At 39.8% G+C, this 19543-nt stretch overlaps 1 protein-coding gene across 1 annotated transcript in view; it reads right to left on the reverse strand.

Moving 5' to 3' along the window:
• Window positions 1–5653: 5653 nt before the first annotated feature.
• The window catches only part of LOC118354048 (uncharacterized), a 39024-nt gene continuing 25134 nt past the window's right edge, over window positions 5654–19543 (reverse strand). Inside the window, exon 4 of the mRNA XM_049096662.1 lies at window positions 5654–6738. Coding sequence (XP_048952619.1) covers window positions 6603–6738 — 136 coding nt within the window. The 3' untranslated portion in view covers window positions 5654–6602. The remainder of the gene's footprint in view (window positions 6739–19543) is intronic.

The raw sequence follows: 19543 nt of genomic DNA on the forward strand, positions 1-19543 counted from the left end.
GGAAACCTGCAGCCTGGGAATGACATCAACCTGAAATGGAAAAATCCACCATGGCCCTGTAAATATTAAAATAGGAAGACTGGTGGGTATTTAAAAAAAACATTTGGAACCCAGAGCTAGAGATGAGGTGGATTAAATCTCTCTTCTAATTCCTTTCACTGTTTTTGTAACCTCTTTCTCTTACCAACCACTGGGAAAAAGCTTTCTGGTCTTATTAACAAGTCTTTACCTTCTTTGGAGGTGGAGGTATGAGCATAGGGCAGGTAGACTTCAGTCTAAATATGTTATAAACTTCTCTGAAGAACCTGACCCTTCCTTGCCCTCTTGTCCCTGCAGCTCTCAGAGCCAAAGGCCAGGGCATATGGATACCCAGAGACAACTCTGGGGGCGGGGGGTAATTGGGAATGGTCTACAGAACTATCAATGTTCTAGGACTTTCCACATTTTCAAAGGGTTAGCGTATCAGGTCACTCCACTTGATTTTCTTCCCTTAAGAACTACTCAATGCTTAATATCCCAGTCTTGCAGACTTTCTTTTTCACTAGTGGTTTCTCAGTATTGACTGGTAAGCTCAAAAAGAGATGCAGAAGACAAATTGTCTACATAGCATGCTCAGCCCCTTGCAGGACAAGGGCCATGTATCAGAAATTACATAAAAACTGAATGGTTTCCCATAATGTCCTCTAGTTTTAATTGCAAAGAGAGTTTCTTTAAAAATCCTCATTTATGGATTTGCTTTGGAACATTCTCTTGGGAAGACTTGGGGGTGGAGGAGTCTCTGTGTTTAGATTCAACCTTTCCCCAGAGATCATAATGAGGAAGTAAGGGAGCAGATGTGCACATCCCATCTGCCCAGCTGAGGCCTGTCATCTTCCTCATTCTCATTACCTAGCGGATGTCCAACAGTTTGGGGCCCATTCCTTAGCAGATGTGCTGACACAGAAATAATGCATTAGGCAGATTTGTTCCTAATATTTGCAGGACTGGAGTAAGAATAAAAACAAGTCTGAGGCCAAGTTCCCTCTTTGTGCCACTCCTGATTCTGTCTTGTACCTTCAGGGGTCACTAGCACATGCATTTGTACTTCTCAGCCTGCAGGTTCCAATGCTGTCCCATCCTTCCCCAAAGAGTTACCCTCTGAACCTTCCTCCTGACTGGAAATATACACATCTGCTATTTGGTCCTTCAGCACTACAGATTTGAGGAAGAAAGTTTTCCACCTAGGATAGTCTAGTTAGGGAATTCCTGGGTCCCAAGAACCTGCAGCATGATCTAGAAGGGGAGAGGTGCTAAGTGGGCACATCTTTTGGCCTAGGACTCCTTGAGTAGAATTCTCTAGAGCAAAGTGCTACCGGCAGAGACCCTGGATGCCTGGGTCTAAGGGCTGGATTCAGGGTCCTCTGCACGCAATGATTCCTCCCGTAACACATTCAGTTTCATGATATCCCTGGGACAATAACAGCAAAAGTCATATTCTGTGTTTTTACTTTTCTTAGACTTGAGTGTTGTCATCTTTGATAGTTTTAGAGTGCTTTAAAAGTGCTTTTCCAGGGAATTCTACTTTTTATGGAATTTTAAATTTTTTATGCTTTTCCATTCTGATTCAGTTCCCTTGGTTTACACTGTTGGTTCACAGCCTTGGGAGCTCCTCAAATGACATCCAAAACTGGTCTCCATACATGGAGGGCAAGGAGAGACTAAAGAAAGAAGCAGACCTTTCCAGATTGGCAGTTGGCCATTTTAATAAGCAAAGGAGCTTATGTACATGGCTTGTCTTGATGGCCACAAGAAGAATAGATCTTCCACCCATGAACTAGCACCTTTAGAGATTATATAAAGGCCTTAATTGGGGTTCAGTCACATATACAGTCAAGATAATCTAAATAACACATTACTCTCTCAAGGTTGTATCCTTGAAGTGGCTCCTAGTGCAGCAACAGTGGGAAGAATGCACATTCCAAAGATAGGGGAGGGATGAGGAGCCTCTGATTGCCCAGGTCCAGTTCTTAGGTCAGCTTATGGTCATATCCTCTTGATGATCTCCTCCAACATCTCAGATGTCCTATATTCCAAGATGTGGCTCAGGGGAGTAGTTTTCAGGGGAGGATGCATTTAGAAGACATTTGTGAATGAGACCCATTTAAATTCCATAAGAAAGGCCTTGGAGATGCTACCAATGGATTTTCATACTAGCCTTGCCTTCAAATTGTTCTCCTGGCCCCAGGTGGCTTTTCCTAGATTGTTCTCCTTATTTGAGCTATTGACTCATCTTTCTTTCTGAGTTCCCAAGTACCTTGGCTCTTCAGGATGATCAGTGTGGTGCCTCACCCATAACTGGCTTCCATGACTGGCTTCCATAATGGGATTAGACTTTTCTTTTTCCAAGCTGTCTTCTTCCTTATCTTAGATTTAATTCCCTAAAGGTCTACTACTGTGGATGTGTCAGTGGCTGTTAATGATTCCTCCCACAACACATGGGGCATTGTCATCGTAGTTTTGGAACTACGCATTGTTTCAAAGACATTACTGCTACTGATTTTAGGCACTGCAGTGTATTGATACAGAGTATATTACTGGAGAGGGTGGGCCCTTGGTACCTCTGCTCCCTGGGATGTTAGAAGCCCATGGTGAGGGATCCCTGGGTGGCTCAGTGGTTTAGCGCCTGCCTTTGGCCTAGGGTGGGATCCTGGGGTCCCGGGATCAGGTCCCACGTTTAGCTCCCGGCATGGAGCCTGCTTCTCCCTCCTCCTGTGTCTCTGCCTCTCTTGCTCTCTCTCATAAATAAATAAATAAATAAATAAATAAATAAATAAATACATACATACATACATACATACTAAAAAAAAAAAAAAGCCCATGGTGATAAATTACCCAGATAAATATTGGTATATTGTAACTGCTATCCTTCTGACTCATTTCACATCTCTATAAAGACCTCACTAAGACTAGGATATGAACTTTGGTCATGCCTCAGTTCTAATAAGGCCACTACATTATTCATTTGACCATGGAGTGAGGGTGCTGGTGCCAGGGAAAATTATTGTATGATGAAGTGTGTTTTTTACTTACTTAACAGACTAGCTCACAATCTAGTTTTGATCGACAGAGTAGATTTTAACCAGGAAGAAATGAGGCACTAGTATCTCAGAAGTCAGGTTGATTGAAGGGGGAAGAGGAGATTGGCAGAGGAATGTCAAAACACAAGGATCTCATTGAGATGTGCTGAGTAAACAGTGCATTAGACCATGTGAGCAGGGAAAGACTTCACTCACCAGCCACACTGAAGTGTCACTCAGGTGACAAGTCCTCAGACAAACTGGCTTCCAAGAGGCTGACAGATCACATGGTCTGTCTGGGCTTTTGTTTCTTCTTAAATGGCATTGTTCCCTGGCTCACAAATATAGCCATTCTACCTCAGCGATTCATTCTTCCCAGAAAGGCTGGCTGGAACCAAACTCCAGCTCTCTTTTAGCCTTTAACAGGTCTCATCTGGCCCTAAACTCTAGGCATGCCACGGAATACACAGGCTCTGACTCTACAACAAGCATTCAGGATTTTTTTCTTTTTTAAAGAAAGGTTACTTCCAGATCCCAAAGGTATAATCAGATCTATTCTTAACCTTGCTTTGAGGAAGGACAGGGGTAAAATTCAGGCCAGCTGGCACTTGAGCAAGCAGGTTATGCAGTCCCACTTGGTCCTGCTAAGACTTTGATGCCCCTGGAATTTTACCTGGTCTTCTTTTGCACTGTATCTTGGTTAAATGCTACTCTACCTTTGAAACCTCTGGGACCAGACTCTAGATGCTACTACTTGCACCACTGCTGTTGTAGCCCTGGAATGCAAATTTTGCCTAATGGCCACCATTTTCAGTTCCATCTATCTGAAGTGCAAGTTTCCCATTCAAAGTCTTGGAGAAGACGGTCCATTTCATTGCAGGAAGTCAGACTAGAGCCTTTGCCACAGCTACAAGAGATGGATAGTGAGTTGCTGGTATCTGCAGCATCAAGAGTGTGAGGTAGGCTCTGCCTCCCACTAAGAGTCAGAAATTCTCCAGACGTGGGAGGAAGGTTCAGATACTGGGTGGCCAAAAAGAATAACAGATGTCCACTACCCTTTTTCAGATCTTGTCTTGACCCCCATGTACTTATTCCCAGCTTGAAGACATTCATTCATTCAATATACATTTATCAAGCACTTGTTAGGAAGCAGGCACTGTATCTACTTTTTAGGGGTAGGGATGGGGAATATATAGGTAAATGAGAATGATGTTCTTCTCAAGTAGCCCCCTATCTAGTTGGGAAGGCAGACAAAACTGAAAATAAGAAAAGAACAATAGGTGTTTGATATAAGTAAGCACTGGGGTACCTAATCAGAGGATCTGACAATAAATGAAATCTTGAAAGACAGGTGGGACTGCCAGAGCAAAGGTGAGTGAGGGTGTTTCAGAAAAAAAAAATTTCACTACAGCTGCATATGGTGACATGGAGGAGCCTGGTGGGGCATAGGGGTGGAGTGACAGAACAGATCATGTTCTGATAAATTCATTTGATAAATTCATATTGAAAGAGCAATAAATATGGTATATTTATAACAAGCTTTGCATGCCTTACTGAGGAGTTTGCATTTTAGACTGAAGATCATAGAGAATTACCGGGGAATTTCAAGGAAACATTACTTTATCATGGGAAATTAGTTGCCAGTTAAGGAGACCACTTAGGAAGTTCCTATAAAAACTGAGGGAATAAATAATGATAGATTCATGAATGATATAATTAAGGAGATGCTTTGGAGAGAGAATTGATAGGACTTGATAACTGATTAAATGTGGTATTTATAAGAGAAGGAGAAGTTATAGATGATTTGCAGCTTAAGGGGCTGGGCAATTGTGGGGAAAGTGATGTTATAGATTTGGGAGGGAGAGGATGTGTCTGAATTTGGACATGTTGAGTTTGAGGTGCCTATGAGGCACTAGAGTAAAGATGGCTAAGGAGGCAGAGGAATGTGTAGATCTAAACTTTAGGAGGGTAGGTTAAACCAGAGATAGAGTTTGGAAACTTATTGTCTTGGGCATTGTTGAAGTCATAGAGCAACTGGATCAGTAGGGAGAATCTGAGCAGATGGATGAAGGAGGTCCAAGGATACCACATGGGCATGGACCACCAGCATTTCAAGAACAGAGTAAAGAGACCCTGTGAAGAACTGGAGAGGGGTCAAACTAACAGAGGAAGAAAGAAAACCAGAAGAGTATGAAAGCCAAAGAAGAGACACTTTTAAGTGGGAGGGAGTAGAAAGGTCAAGAGTCAGAGGACTAAAAACTGTACAATTGGTTTCGGTAAAAGACATCTTTAGTGATCTTCAAGAAAGTTGTTTCACTGCAAGAACTACAATGAATGTAGGAGAGAAGGATGATTAAACAGTGGAGATGAGAAATGTAGACTATTCTCCAGTAAGTTTGATTATGAAAGAGAAAGAGATAGAGATTGAGAGAGAGAGAACACAGGAGCTAAGGAGTTATATAAAATCCAGAGAGGAATTGCTAAAATTTGGCCAATGAACCAATCCAGCATTATATTACCTGGCCAAATGCTCATCTCTGAATGCATGTAGTATACTGTTCCTCTTCATTTTCTCTCCCATGATTCAGCCAAGGGTGAAAAGAGAAACAACACATCCAGCATTTTAAAAATATTTAGTGAGCACCTACCATATTCCAGGCACGGTTTTAGGTTCAGCAATGAACAAAATCGATAGTAGCTGCTATTTTCATTTAGTCAATGTGGTCTCAGGGGGAGTGTAATAAGTAATTAAATTATATAGTATGTTAGTGATAAAGTGCTAAGGAATAAAAGAAAAATCAGGTAAGGGTGACTGGGAGTACCTATTGGGCAACATGCGTTTGACATGTTATACGGTCTGGTCAGAGTAGGCTTCACTGAGAAGTGACATTTGAGCAAAACCCTGAAGGTGAGTCAAGTCCAGGAAAACTTCTTAACTGTCCCTGGACAGGTAGCAGAAATCAAAGAATGGAAGATCACAGTGCCAGTGGTTCTACTGACTCAAGAAGACCACCACTGACACAGGTGCTCCTTTTCATTCCCAAGTCTCAGCAGCAATGTATCTTTATTCAACTAATATGTCTTGGGCAGTGATTTTTATGTCTTTAAAGTTTTGTTTTTAAGGGAAATTAGTGAAATATCCTTTTCAATGGAAATTTTATTTGAAACACCAATACATAAAATACAAAAACAGCCATTCTTGGATTCAAAGCTCCCCTTGTTGCCCAATCAGTCTCCCTGGGAAACTGCATCACAGTGCTAGGTCTCTAAATTTGAGGAGCTTCTATTCAGGTCAAGCCTCTCCTTGTTGATTAAACTATGTCTTCATTCAAAGACACCCTTCCCACGTTACTCAATCCTTATGGTGCATATATCTTTGTATTTCATGGACTCAGTTCTTTTTGGGGGGGAAAGAGAAGAGCTATTGGTGGGCTTTTTAACCTATCTCTCTAAACATAAACATCAGTTTATTAAACTAAAGTCATTAACAAAAAAGAAGAGATCATTTTGGTTGCCTACAGGGAGAGTTCTTAATTACAACCAAGATCAATAATGTACTTTATTAGCATTACCTGATGTCAAAACACACATTGAGCCTGGTGCTGAAATCCAGGTTCTTTTCATTGTCCAAGCTTCTTTGGAGAAACAGTTAAAACATTGCTCATAGATGATTCTGTAGCACCTGTTAGGTCATACAAAACTTATTCAGAAAGTTGGGCAGTTACGTGTGGAAAGAAGAAGGGAGGAAGAATAATATCAACTTGTCATAAGAAAAGAACTAACAGTGCTGGGATCTGGGTTTAAAGAAACTAGTGGGCTTTCAGGAATTATATTTAAAGGGGACTCTTCTCATGGAGTCTGTGTTTGGAGGCAGAGGGTACCCTCTGGTTTTTCTGGAGATAAAGAGATTGACATCTTTCTCCATTCAGTTTGCTTTTCCTAACAGACTTTTTTTGTAGGCTAGTGTGGCAATCAAACTGGGTGCTGTCTTGCCTAAAACACAGAGCTCCTCTCCTCCTTTGTTCCCTCCTGCCCTCTAGGGGTGGGGCAGACAATCGTCTCTTACAAGCTCACTCTCCTTCCACCTCCAGATCAGGGCCTGGTGGAGGCATCATTACTCTGACACTGTAAGCCTCCTCCATTTCTTGATATCTGGCTTTTGCCTTGTTCCTTGGGACTGTCTTGACAGTTTCTTCAATACTTTGGCTCCCATCTTGCTCTTTCCATTCTCCGTTCTCTAGTTCAGAGTCTCACCCCTGACTGGGCACCCTGGTTCTGGCATATTGTCTGCACTTCTCTAATCACCAAAGTCATGGGGAACCTGACCATAGTGCTGCCTGTTGTTGGGAAATCATCACATCCCATGCTGCCTGCTGTTGGGGCACAATTGAGTCTTGTCACAGTTTTCTCATGTCATTTCCCGGCCACTAAACCAGATTCATCTCAAGACCTATTAGAATTTTTTTTTCTTTAGAGAGAGAAAGAAAGAGCAAGTCAGGGTGGGGAGGGGGAGAGGAGCTCAGTATAAAGCCCAACACAGAGCCTGACATGGGACTCCATCTCATGACTCTGAGATCATGACCTGAGCCAAAGTCAAGAGCCAGACATTTAATCAAGTGAACCACCCAGGCACCCCTTAGAGCTTTTTAAAATCACAAGTGAAAGAAAACTAACCTAAGCTTGCTTAAGCTAAAAAGAAGATGTATTGACTTGTAGCTTATTTTTTACAGCAATTTTAGGTTTTCAAAGCAGAAAGCAAAGAGTCTCCATATACCATCTCTTATACCATCTGTCCCCTGAGTAGTTTTCTCTATTATTAATATCTTGTATTAGTATGGTATATTTATAACAACTGATGAGCCAATATTGATACAATAACTAAGTCCATAGTTTATCTTAGGGTTCATTCTCTGTACAGTATATTCTATGGGTTTTGACAAATATACAATGGGACATATCCACCAATATAATGTCACACAGAATATTTTCACTGCACTAAAAATGCCCTGTGCTACACCTATTCATACCTTCCTTTCTCCCCCCACTTGAGCCCTTTTATAGTTTTGCCCTTTCCAAAATGTGATATAGTTGGAATAATACAGGATATAAGCTTTTAGCTGTTTCATATTAGCTTCTTTCACTTAACAATATGCACTTAAGTTTCCTCCATGACTTTTTGTGACTCCATAGCTTATTTTATATCTGAAAAATAGTCCATTGAATAGATGTACCATAGTTCATTTATCCATTTATCTATTAAAGAAAATCTTGTTTGTTTCCAATTTGGGGCAATTATGAATAAAACTGCCATAGACATTCATGTGCAGGTTTTTGTGTGAACATTTTTTTAACTCATTTGGGTAAATGAACAAAATTACTAGATTGAACAGTAAGATTACGTTCAGCTTTTTAAGAAACAACCAAATTGTCCTACAAGATGGCTAGCTGTACCAGTTTGCATTCTCAGCAATGAGTGTGTTTTTGTTGCTCCTCATCTTTGTCAGCATTTGCTGGTGTCAGTGTTTTGGATTTTGGCTAGTTAGTTGAATAGTCTAAGAGACAGACTAACTTTAGGCCTAGCTGGATGTCAAACAATGTTATCAAGACTCTGCCTTTTTCTTTTCATCTCTCAGCTTTCCTTTCCACTAGGCCAGTCCTATTTTCTTGCAGGGATTTACCTTGTGGTATCTCTCAATAACTTTGCATTACATACTTAAGATTCCAAGTCCAGCATAAGGAGGATAGTTCTTCCCTAGTCATTCTAGAAAAAGTCCTATAACTTGAATCATGTATCCCTGAAATAATCCCTGTGGCCAGAGGAATGCAATCTTTTTCTTTTATTCATTCATATTGAGCACCTACTATGTGGCAGGCACTGTTCTAAGCACTGAAGATGTTTGATCAGGTCCAAGTCACATATTTCAGGAATAAAATCTATCCTTTATCCAAATCATATGAGTTAGGAGCTGAGGAGGTCAGGTTGCCCAAGGTGCTATTGCCAGAAGAGAGCTGGCTGGATCATGAATGCTAGGCAGGCAAACTGCTAAGTATACCATTCCCAGTGGGTGATTATAGTTCTTTGCCCTGACTCATTCCACTTTCTCCAAATCTGATAGTTACGTGGCTCCTTTCTGGCCAAATCTTGAGGTAGGTAGGACACTATGGCAGATTGACACTTTGCCATTGAAAGGGGGAAGCTGTTTCCCCTCCCCCCCTTTTAAATATTTTATTTATTTATTTATTCATGAGAGACAGAGAGAAGCAGAGACACAGGCAGAGGGAAAAGCAGATTCCCTGTGGGAGCCCAATGTGGGACTCGATCCCAGGTCCCTGGGATCATGACCTGAGCCAAAGGCAGATGCTCCACGCACTGGGCCACTCAGGTGCCCCTTCCTCTCCCTTTGAATCTGGATTCCTCTGTGATTACTTTAATAGGTATAATAGTAACATTCTACTTTAGGGCATGGCTTCCAAGAGTACTAGCAGGTTTGTCTTGGTCTTTTGGAAGCTACCTGCCACGTTAGAACTACAAATAATGACACCACCATGCTGGAGGAAGTCTAAGCCATACAAAGGGGCCCAAGTAGATGAGAAGCTATGTGAGAGAGACTCCAGACATATGGGTAAGAAGGCCATTTTGGAAGGGTATCCACTAGCCCCAGTCACCCCAGCTGATACATGTGGGGCAGGGCTAAAGAGCCCATTCTAAGCCCTTTCCAAATTTGTGACTCCACAATTGTGAGCAAAATAAATAGTTGCTTTAAGCCATGAGCTTTGGGGTTGCTTGTTACACAGCAATAATATCCAGAATAGACAGCAACTAGTATAACAATACGATCAACTGAAACTTAGCACACCAACCCATTCAGTCCCAAACATTTGCTAGTTTTAATGTTCGGACACTCAGCAGTCACTAGTCCTACAGGCAGTCCTTAGGGTGCTACTGACCTAATTTTGTATTTTTGCATCTAACCTCCTTTTTTCAAATGGTGTGTGACATGCTTCAGGCTACCCAGAAATAGGCTACCACTGGGAATCCTAAGGGAATGTTTTGAAGCTGAAAGGGCCCTGAGAGACCATCTCATTTTATAGATAAGATCTGAGCAGACTAAGGAGGTTAAGGGGTGTGGCTATGGTCAAGAGAAATAGCCTAGCCTGGAATCCAAGAAAACCATCACATCACTTTCTAGTTAACAATCAATTCTCTGTACAAATGCATGAGCTCAGTGGTAGTGTGGATAACTTTGTCTTTCCCTAACTCTGCCTCCCAACAAACTCACTATTCTCACTGTTTTATCTCATCTAATTTAAGACTGTTTTCAAACAACCTGGGCTCTGGAGTCAGATGTAGATTCAGGTCCAGATTCAGCCACTTATTACCTTTGTAATAAGTTAATTGCATTTCCTGTGTTTCTGCTTCTTCAGCTGCGGAATGGGGAAAACTTCTTCCCTGTCATTCTACATTTGTATGTGTAAATATTATTAATTTCCAGTGAGGTTTTATGTGTAAACTGTTTCTCATAATACTAGCACATGATAAATGTTCCACAGGTGGCACTAGCTGCTGCTGAATGTCAGGAGAATTAAGCTTCCAGAGATAAAGCTTTTGTCCATGAACAAGTCATGTTCCAAAACGTTAGGCAAGTTTTACAACATCACTATCAATCCGTGGTGTAAATTACATTTTCAGATGGAGAAAAAAGATAAGCTAAGGCACTGAACTGGTACCTAGTCTAAGTAAAGCCAATGAGCTAGTTGGAGAGAGCAGAAATCCACAGGGATGAACTGGCCTACTGGCCTGGGGAGCATTTCCAGAGAAGTCTCTTGGTTGGGGAAGATAAATTTATCTTAGAACATTTCCCTGTGGAAATAAAATACTTTATTTTCTGATGAAAGGAAGTGCTTTCTTTCATTCTTATGTCCTCTTTCCTCTCTCTCCTATTTTCCTCAGATCATCCTGACTCCAACTCTGTAATATACGAAAAAAGAAACCAACCATAGGAGCCAAACAAAAGGGCCTACTGTAAAGCAGAGATGAATGGAGTCTCTCTGTTTTTTCTCAAGAGTTCTGACAAGATCTCTGGCTCCATCGTGCTCTGGGAATTCCTCGGGAATTGCTTTACTGCCTCCTCTATTTCTCCTTTCCTTATTCCTTTGTCCTACCGTGAGTTCAAAGAACTTTATTCTCTTCACTCTCTCTCAGGGAGTGACATCTTTCCCAGGCTGTCAGCAAAGCTACCTGGTGCTGCCTTCCTATTTGAGGGCTGGGGGATGACATTATCAAGGCTCCAATGGATTCCTCTGCAGACTTAAGCTACAACATTCACCCTGTATTCTACTGCCAACATTTCCTATTGCATTCATTTAAAATCTATTTTTAGTTTATCATTTCAACATTACAGCATTAACTACCCTGAAATAATATTGCATGCCGGCGAGTGAAAATAAATCCCAGTAAGAGTTACTCCTGGCTGGAGTTAAAATAAATTTTTGGAAATTATCAGTTAATGATTTATGATGCTTGTACTTAGTAAGGTTTTTAGTATATCTTGGACTCAGAAAATAGCACTGATTTATAGAGCCAGTGAAGGAGAACTGAGTGATAATTGGGCTTGGGGTTTTTATTTTACAGCCAACTTACTGTACTTATATAAAGTATTGTTCAGTTTAGTGGAATAGGAAGAATATACAAATGGATAGTCTTAATCGTGAGTCTATAGGAAAGCTCTCCCAAACAGTTTGGCTTGTCCCTTAGACTGAGTGGGAGTGGGGAGTGGGACTACTCATATCATTGGAGAGCTGAAAATAGGTTGACAAATTTATGGCAAGAAATTATTTCTTTTAACTTCCAGAAGCAACACAGTAGAACATGAATTTTGTACTCTATCATTCATTCATTTAACTATTACCATCTCTTTGCTGTTTCTTTATCCTTCCATTAATTTATCAAACTATTCAACAAATATTTATTGACTAGCGCCAAGTACTGACCACATAAAATAAGTTTTTATAGGAAGATTCAATCATGCTATTGAACCACTATCAGAGCAAGTAAGTCCCAATACTTACTTCTTCAGCTATTTTGGCCTCTCTTTCTGATTCAGATGTCAATATAATCTGGATATAAATATTCTTTGGCTGTGTCAGATTCCACCCCCCCTCCCAGTCTCCTCTAAATCATATTTTCTTCCCACATAGCTTCTTCCTTTTACTTTCCAGCCTGGATTCTGGGGTATAACATATCTGGCATTCTCCTGCCAACACCCTCAACATCTTCATTTCCTGCCATCCACCTGGCAGACCCACAACTTGAATTATCCATTTTCTCCAGCTCTACATGTTTCTTTCTTTTTTTTTTTTTTAAGATTTTATTTATTCATGAGAGACACACACACAGAGAGAGAGAGAGAGAGCGGCAGAGACACAGGCAGAGGGAGAAGCAGGCTCCCTTCCAGAAGTCCCACGTGGGACTTGATCCCGGGACTCCAGGACCACGTCCTGGGCCGAAGGCAGGTGCTAAACCACTGAGCCACCCAGGGATCCCCAGGGATGTGAGTTTCTAAGAACCGCTGAAGGAAGTGACAATTGGACCGTAACTGTCAATGAAGTAACACATTCATTCTATAAAGCACTAGCATGTAATAAATAAGGCAGATGAATTCCTTGTTCCTGTGGAGCATACATTCTTATGGAGAGACAAACAATAATAAACAGAATAAAAATAGGATAGCCATAATTTCCCTACAGAGAACTATATTACATTACTGTAAAAGCTAGTGACCAAATGGCTATACCAAATTCAGGGTTCAGAGAAGGCCTCTCAGATGTAGTGACTTTTGGGTTGAAATCTGAATGAACAGAAGGAGTCAATCATGCAAAGATCAGAGGACTAGTACTCTCAGCTATGGAATAGAATTGATACCAATGCCCTGGGAATGAGCTTTGTGTACTCAAAAAGAAAGTTTGGAGGCAGCTGGAACACCATGCACAAGAGATAAAGTTTCAGAGGTAGGTAGGTAGTGGCCAGATGAAAAAACAGGGGTGTGTAACTCAGGAAAGGAGTTTATAGACTTTATTGGAAATTTTGGAGGAAAAAAGGTTTTAGGTAAATGAATGATATGATCTGACTTTTCTAAAACCTTAGCTGCTATGCAGAGAAGGAATTAAGGACAAAAGTAATGGGGTAAAAGGTAAGATAAGAGTTGTATCTGGAGCTTGAACAATTAGATAGGTAGCGGTGGTATTTATGATATGGGGAAATTCAAGAAAGATAACTTTTAAGGGGAAATATCAAGGATCTCTTATGACAGCAGTTCTACTTCTATGAAAATATCCAATAGAAATGAATGCTTATAGCTACTAAGAGACACATGAGAATGTTCACAGCAGCTTTATTAATAATAATCCAAATGGTAGTTAAACTAAATGGCCATCAACAGGAGTATGTATAAATATATTGTGATATATTCATACATAGAATGCACAATAAAAACAGCAATGAAAAAGATTATACAACTTATATATACAACAACCTGAAAGAATCCCATAGACATGTTGAGTGAAAGAAGCCAGACCCAATTTATAAGAAGTTCAAGAACAGGCAAATCTAATCAATGCTGATAGAAATCATAAAAGTGATTACTTCTGGAGAGGTAGAAAGAGGTACTGACTGGGGAGAAGTGTGAAGGAATATTCTGGTCTGATGGAAATATCTGAATCCAGGTAGTGGCTCTACAGGGGTATAATTCATCAAGTTACACACTTGATTTGTATAACTATATAAGCTAAACTTCATTTTAAAACATACTCTTTTTGGGCCATGTTAAGTTTAAGATACTCATTAGGCATCCAAAGATGTCAAGTAATCAACTGGATGTAGAAGTCTGTATTCCAGTAAGATGGCAGGGTTGGAAACAGATTCCAGTAAAGTTAACTTTAATGAGGTATAATTTATATATGGTAAGACTCACCCATTTTAAGTGTACAATTTAATGATTTATTTTAATATTTTTAAATTTAAATTCAAATTGCCACCACCCAGTGCTCATCCCATCAAGTGCCCTCCTCAAGTGCCTGTCACCCAATTACCCCATTCCCCCACTTACCCTCCCCATCTGCAACACTTTGTTTTGCAGTTACGAGTCTCTAATGGTTTGTCTTTCTCTCTAAAGTTTACCCAAGTTGCATAACCGCAGTCCAGTTTTAGAACACTTCCATAACCACAGTAAGATCCCTCATGCCCATTTACATTAACCTATGTTCCCACTGTTAGCCTCAGGCAACCACTAATCTTTCTATTTACGTATTTGTCTTTTCTGGACATTTCCATATAATATGTGGTCTTCTGTGTCTGGCATCTTTCACTTAGCATGATATTTTTGAAGTTCACTAATGTTGTAACATATAACAATAATATCAATACTTAATTCTTTTTTATTGTTGAATAGTATTCTATTGCATTGAAATGCCACATTGTTTATCCATTCAGCAGTTTATAGACATTTGTTTCTACTTTTTGGCTCTTATGAATAATGCTGCTATGAACATTCACATACAAATCTTTATATGAATGTATGTTTTCATTTCTTTTGGGTTGATGATACCTATGAGTGGAATTGCTGGATCATATAAACTTACATTTAACTTTTCAGGAAACTGTCAAACTGTTTTTCAAAGTAGTTGCACCATTTTTTATTCACACCAGTAATGTATGAGCATTCCAGCTTCTTCACATCCTTGCCAATACTTGTTAATGTACATCTTTTTTATTACAGTTATCCTTCCTAATGGGTATAGGCTGGTATCTCATTGTGGTTTAATTTGTACTTTCATAATGATCAGTGATATATTGCACATGTCTTCACAGAAAATAAAGATTTGAGGATTGTGAGCACAGAAATATTATTAAATATTAAAAATGTTAAGATACTAAAAATCGCAGAGCTGAATGAGATCACCCAAGAAGTGTGTAACTAGAGAAGAGAAAGTGGCAAGGACAGAGCAATGAATTCCCCAACATGTTAAGGGTCAGGTAGAGGAGAATACCAAAAGTCACTGAAAAGGAATGACTGAAGAATCTAGAGGACAATTTCCTTAGCCTTCTAAAAGGTCTCCAGTCTTTCAGTGCATTCTTTCTACACCACTGTATTATTCCTTGTGAAATATAAATCTGACCATATCTGTCTCTCCTTAAAAATCAACATCAAATTCCTTAGTATGGCAATGTAAGGTTTCCCACCATCTGGTCACACATCTACAGCTCTATCTTTTGCTACACACACACATAAACATTCTAGGCTACACTACCAACCACTAAACCATACCCAAGAGTATTTTGCTCCTTTGTGCTTTTTTGGTTTTGCACATATACTTCCTTCTGGTGGGGCCTATCCTGTTCATTGTCATCTTGTTCCATTCCATAGTTACTGGCAAATGGTTTGCACTCAGAAATATTTAATAACTAGTTTAACAGACTTACCATTGAATAAAAAATAAAAATAGTGAATGTGGGTACAGGACTTGCCTTCTAATTTTAAAATTTTCTTGGATTTCAAAAAATTTTTACTATCAGTAAATTTTTCCTACTTCTTTGTTCTTTAAAACTAACAAAAGTTAAAATGATGCATACAGTATTTTTCATTTAGAAAGTAAGTTAAAATGATTTCTTGGTCATTTACGATCAGTTTAATTTTATTTATTTATTTTTAAAGATGATTTATTTATTTATTTATTTATTTTTAATATTTATTTATTTATGATAGTCACACAGAGAGAGAGAGAGAGGCAGAGACACAGGCAGAGGGAGAAGCAGGCTCCATGCACCGGGAGCCCAACGTGGGATTCGATCCTGGGTCTCCAGGATCACGCCCTGGGCCAAAGGCAGGCGCCAAACTGCTGCGCCACCCAGGGATCCCTATTTATTTTGTTTGTTTGTTTGTTTGTTTATTTATTTATTTATTCATTTATTCATGACAGACTCAGAGAGAGAGAGAGAGAGAGAGAGAGAGGGGCAGAGAGAGACACAGGCAGAGGGAGAAGCAGGCTGCATGCAGGGAGCCCGACGTGGGACTCGATTCCGGGTCTCCAGGATCACACCCTGGGCAGAAGGCAGCACTAAACCGCTAGGCCTAGGCCACCGGGGCTGCCCTACGATCAGTTTTAAACTCAGGTTTCTGGTAAGAATGAGGATGAAACCGAAAGATATGAGGATCATAAGGTAGACTGTGGACAAGTGGAAAAAGCAGAGGGTTTGGGAGTTATGAGACCTGCGTTTTTGTTCCTTTATGCCTCTCTCCTGACATGTGAACGTGGCCTGATCACTTCCCTTTTATGGGCTCATTTTCTTCATTTGAAAGCTGGAGAATGAACTTGATATCTCAGGTCTCTTTCAGTTGTCCATTTTAAGGCTGGCTATCATAATATACTTTAGAGGAACACACGTACTTTGCCAAGGAGACATTTTTGAGGACTTCCATCTTGGGTCTCTGCTCCCTCTCCATACTGCTCCACCTCTGGGCATAACTAAAACCTCTTGAGGTATTTTATTACATTTAAACTACAATCATGCCCTATTTTCTTCCTAGCCTTCCTATAACAATAAAATATGGTAATATGTATAATAGTACTTTGGGAAATTATAGAGTAATATGCAAATAGATGTTAGCATTACTACATTTCTAAGGAAGGAATTCTAGAATCCTATTAAGCTAGATATTCACAGATCTGTGGAAGTTGAGTATGAATGGCATTTCAGTTCATGCCCTGGTTCAGAGAAGCTTGGCAGATCATTAGACACCCTTTTGCTTTAAATCCTTTGCAAAGAAGTCTTCCCAATCTTCTTTCCCTGAATAATGTACTACAGTGTCTTACTCCCTTGCAATTGGGGGAATTCCTCCTATAATCATTCATAGGCATATGGTCTTTTGCCCAAAATTTTCTTGCTTATTTTTTAATGCTTCATTTCTCTTAAAAGGATTAAGAATTCAAGTTATTTCTTCTTTACCAAGCGGACAGACATCCTGAGGAGCCATCTAACCAGTTATCACCCTGCTTGTAGTCAAGGCCACTCCTACATAGCTCCAAGAGATGGGTATCTGGCCCCATCATGGAAGGTCACTGGATTTGGGGGGATAAGAATTCCACTTATTTTTCCAGGCAGCATGCACAACAGTTTAGAATGACCAAACACTGAAATACAACCCAATTTTGCAATACAAGCCTCGAGACAGCAGGTGGGCGACGTCTTGCTGGACACTAGCCTACATGACAGCCTATGTTGGCTGGCTCAGGACTAAGCTGACTTGGCAGGTTAGGCTAGGACAGATGGGCTTCCATGTGCCACAGGGGGAGATGATGTATATTAATTTGTTTTCTTTGAGGATTTGTAAAACTGTACCCACTGCATTTCACTGCTAAGGTACCAGAAAATGAACTATTAAAAGCACAGAACTGTAAGGAAATGCCAAGAGCAGTGGTAAATCTACAGACTCAAAATGTTGCTCAGCTTTGAGCAATGAAGGTGTGTCCTAAGCTTTGGTGAATAAGCCCTGCTAATTCTTCATAATCATCTTTATAATCATTTAGTAGATGCTTCTAATTCCCTATTAATCCAGTAGGGCCAATGTAAGAAAAATATACTTGGGCTATAGCTTCTGTCTGACAATGTTAGTGTCTCTGAGTGCTCTGGAAACTCTTCATCTTGCCTTTCAATTCACTTTCCCTCACGGTTTAATAAGCAATAAAACAATGGATCTTTGACTATGTATAGCAGGACATTTATTCTTCCTGTTATCTTAACGTTTTAATTTCATTACAAATTAAATTGTTTCCAGTGAAGAAGACTCTATTGAAATAAGTTTAAGTGTGTGTCTAGAATAAATCTAGTCCCAAATTTATGTGGATGTGGCTAGCAGTCCATTTATTTGAGTCAATGGCTCAAGTAATGACATCATTGGTTTAGCACCAGTTGTCCTTACCAAAGTTCTCTATAAACACCAGGTGACCAGAAACTTCTGGGACTATGATAGTTAATTTTATGCGTCAACTTGACTGGATTAGGGGATGTCCCAGTACCTGGTTAAACATTATTTCTTAGTATGTCTGTGGGGATATTTCTAGATGAGATTAGCACTTGAATCAATGGATTTAGTAGATTATTGCTCTCCCCAGTTTGGGTGAATATTATCCAATCTGTTGAAGGCCCAAACAGAACAAAAAGTCAGAGGAAGGAAGAATTTTCCCCCTTTTTTTTGCCTCACTGCATAAGCTGGGACATCTCATCCTCTGCTATTGGGTGAAGATTTCAATCAATCTTGGGTCTCAGGCCTTCAAGACTCAGACTAAATTACACCATTTGCTTTCCTGTGTCTCCAGCTTACAGATGACAGATTGTGGCACTTCTCAGCCTACATAATTGTATGAATCAATTCCTCATAATAAATTTCCCTTTATATCCTATTGATTTTATCTCTAGCAAATCCTGATTAATATAGGGACATCCACTGAAATTAATTCCAAACGGTATATGCAGTTAATATAATCAAATTAGACAACTACCGAAGAAGAAAATGTTGACAAGCAGTGTGGTTTTCTGGAAAGAACATAAACTCCGGAGCCAGAAAGGCTTGGAGTCGAATCTTGACTTGGCTACTTGCTGTTTGATGTTGGGTAAGTTGCACAGCCTCTCTGAGCCACAGTTTTCTCATGGTTAAATACCTCTCAAAGTGTAAGATAAGTGATCTAATAGAAGCTGAATTTACCAGTTTGCCTTATCATTCACATGAACAAACTTTCCCCACTGTTATATGTATCTACTCTAATATTTCAAGAGCCCCATGATATATTCATTGCTAGTGTAAATTTCCTGGCACGACAGGCAGGCTGTTGTCACTATACCTTTTTATTCAGGAACTAGTTTGTCATCATGTGTAAAACAATACTATCTTGGTGAATGTCATTTTTGCATGACATATATTTTTACTTAACTTTAGTCAGGTTTGTATGAAATTTGACAGCATTTTATTAACAAAATAAATCAGAGATTTTTCATGAGGCTGACAAAGTTGAGAGAAAATGTGATGTCCACTGACAAAACTAAAGTAGATATATTAGGTGGCCTCTGAGGCTATTTTATCTCAAAAAGTTGGGTGAAGGTAACTACATGTACTATAGCTTATACAGTACTATAGCTTAATGTGAAAGAAGTTGGCATAATGGCTGCCATTAGTTAGAATACTATATGCAATTTCAGTAATTTATTCTACTTCTGAATATCTAAAATTGAATATTATACAAAACACATTAAATATCAGATTTACTGGGCACCTGGGTAGCTCAGTCAGTTAAGCATCAGAGTCTTCTTGATTTTGGCTCAGGTCATGATCTCAGGATCATGAGATCGAGCCCCACATGGGAGTCTGTGCTGGGAATGGAGCGTGCTTAAGATTCTCCCTCTCTTTCTCTCCCTCCCTATCTCCCTGCCCGCTGTG

Source organism: Canis lupus, chromosome 2 (assembly GCF_003254725.2).
Source record: "Canis lupus dingo isolate Sandy chromosome 2, ASM325472v2, whole genome shotgun sequence".
Lineage (NCBI taxonomy): Eukaryota > Metazoa > Chordata > Mammalia > Carnivora > Canidae > Canis > Canis lupus.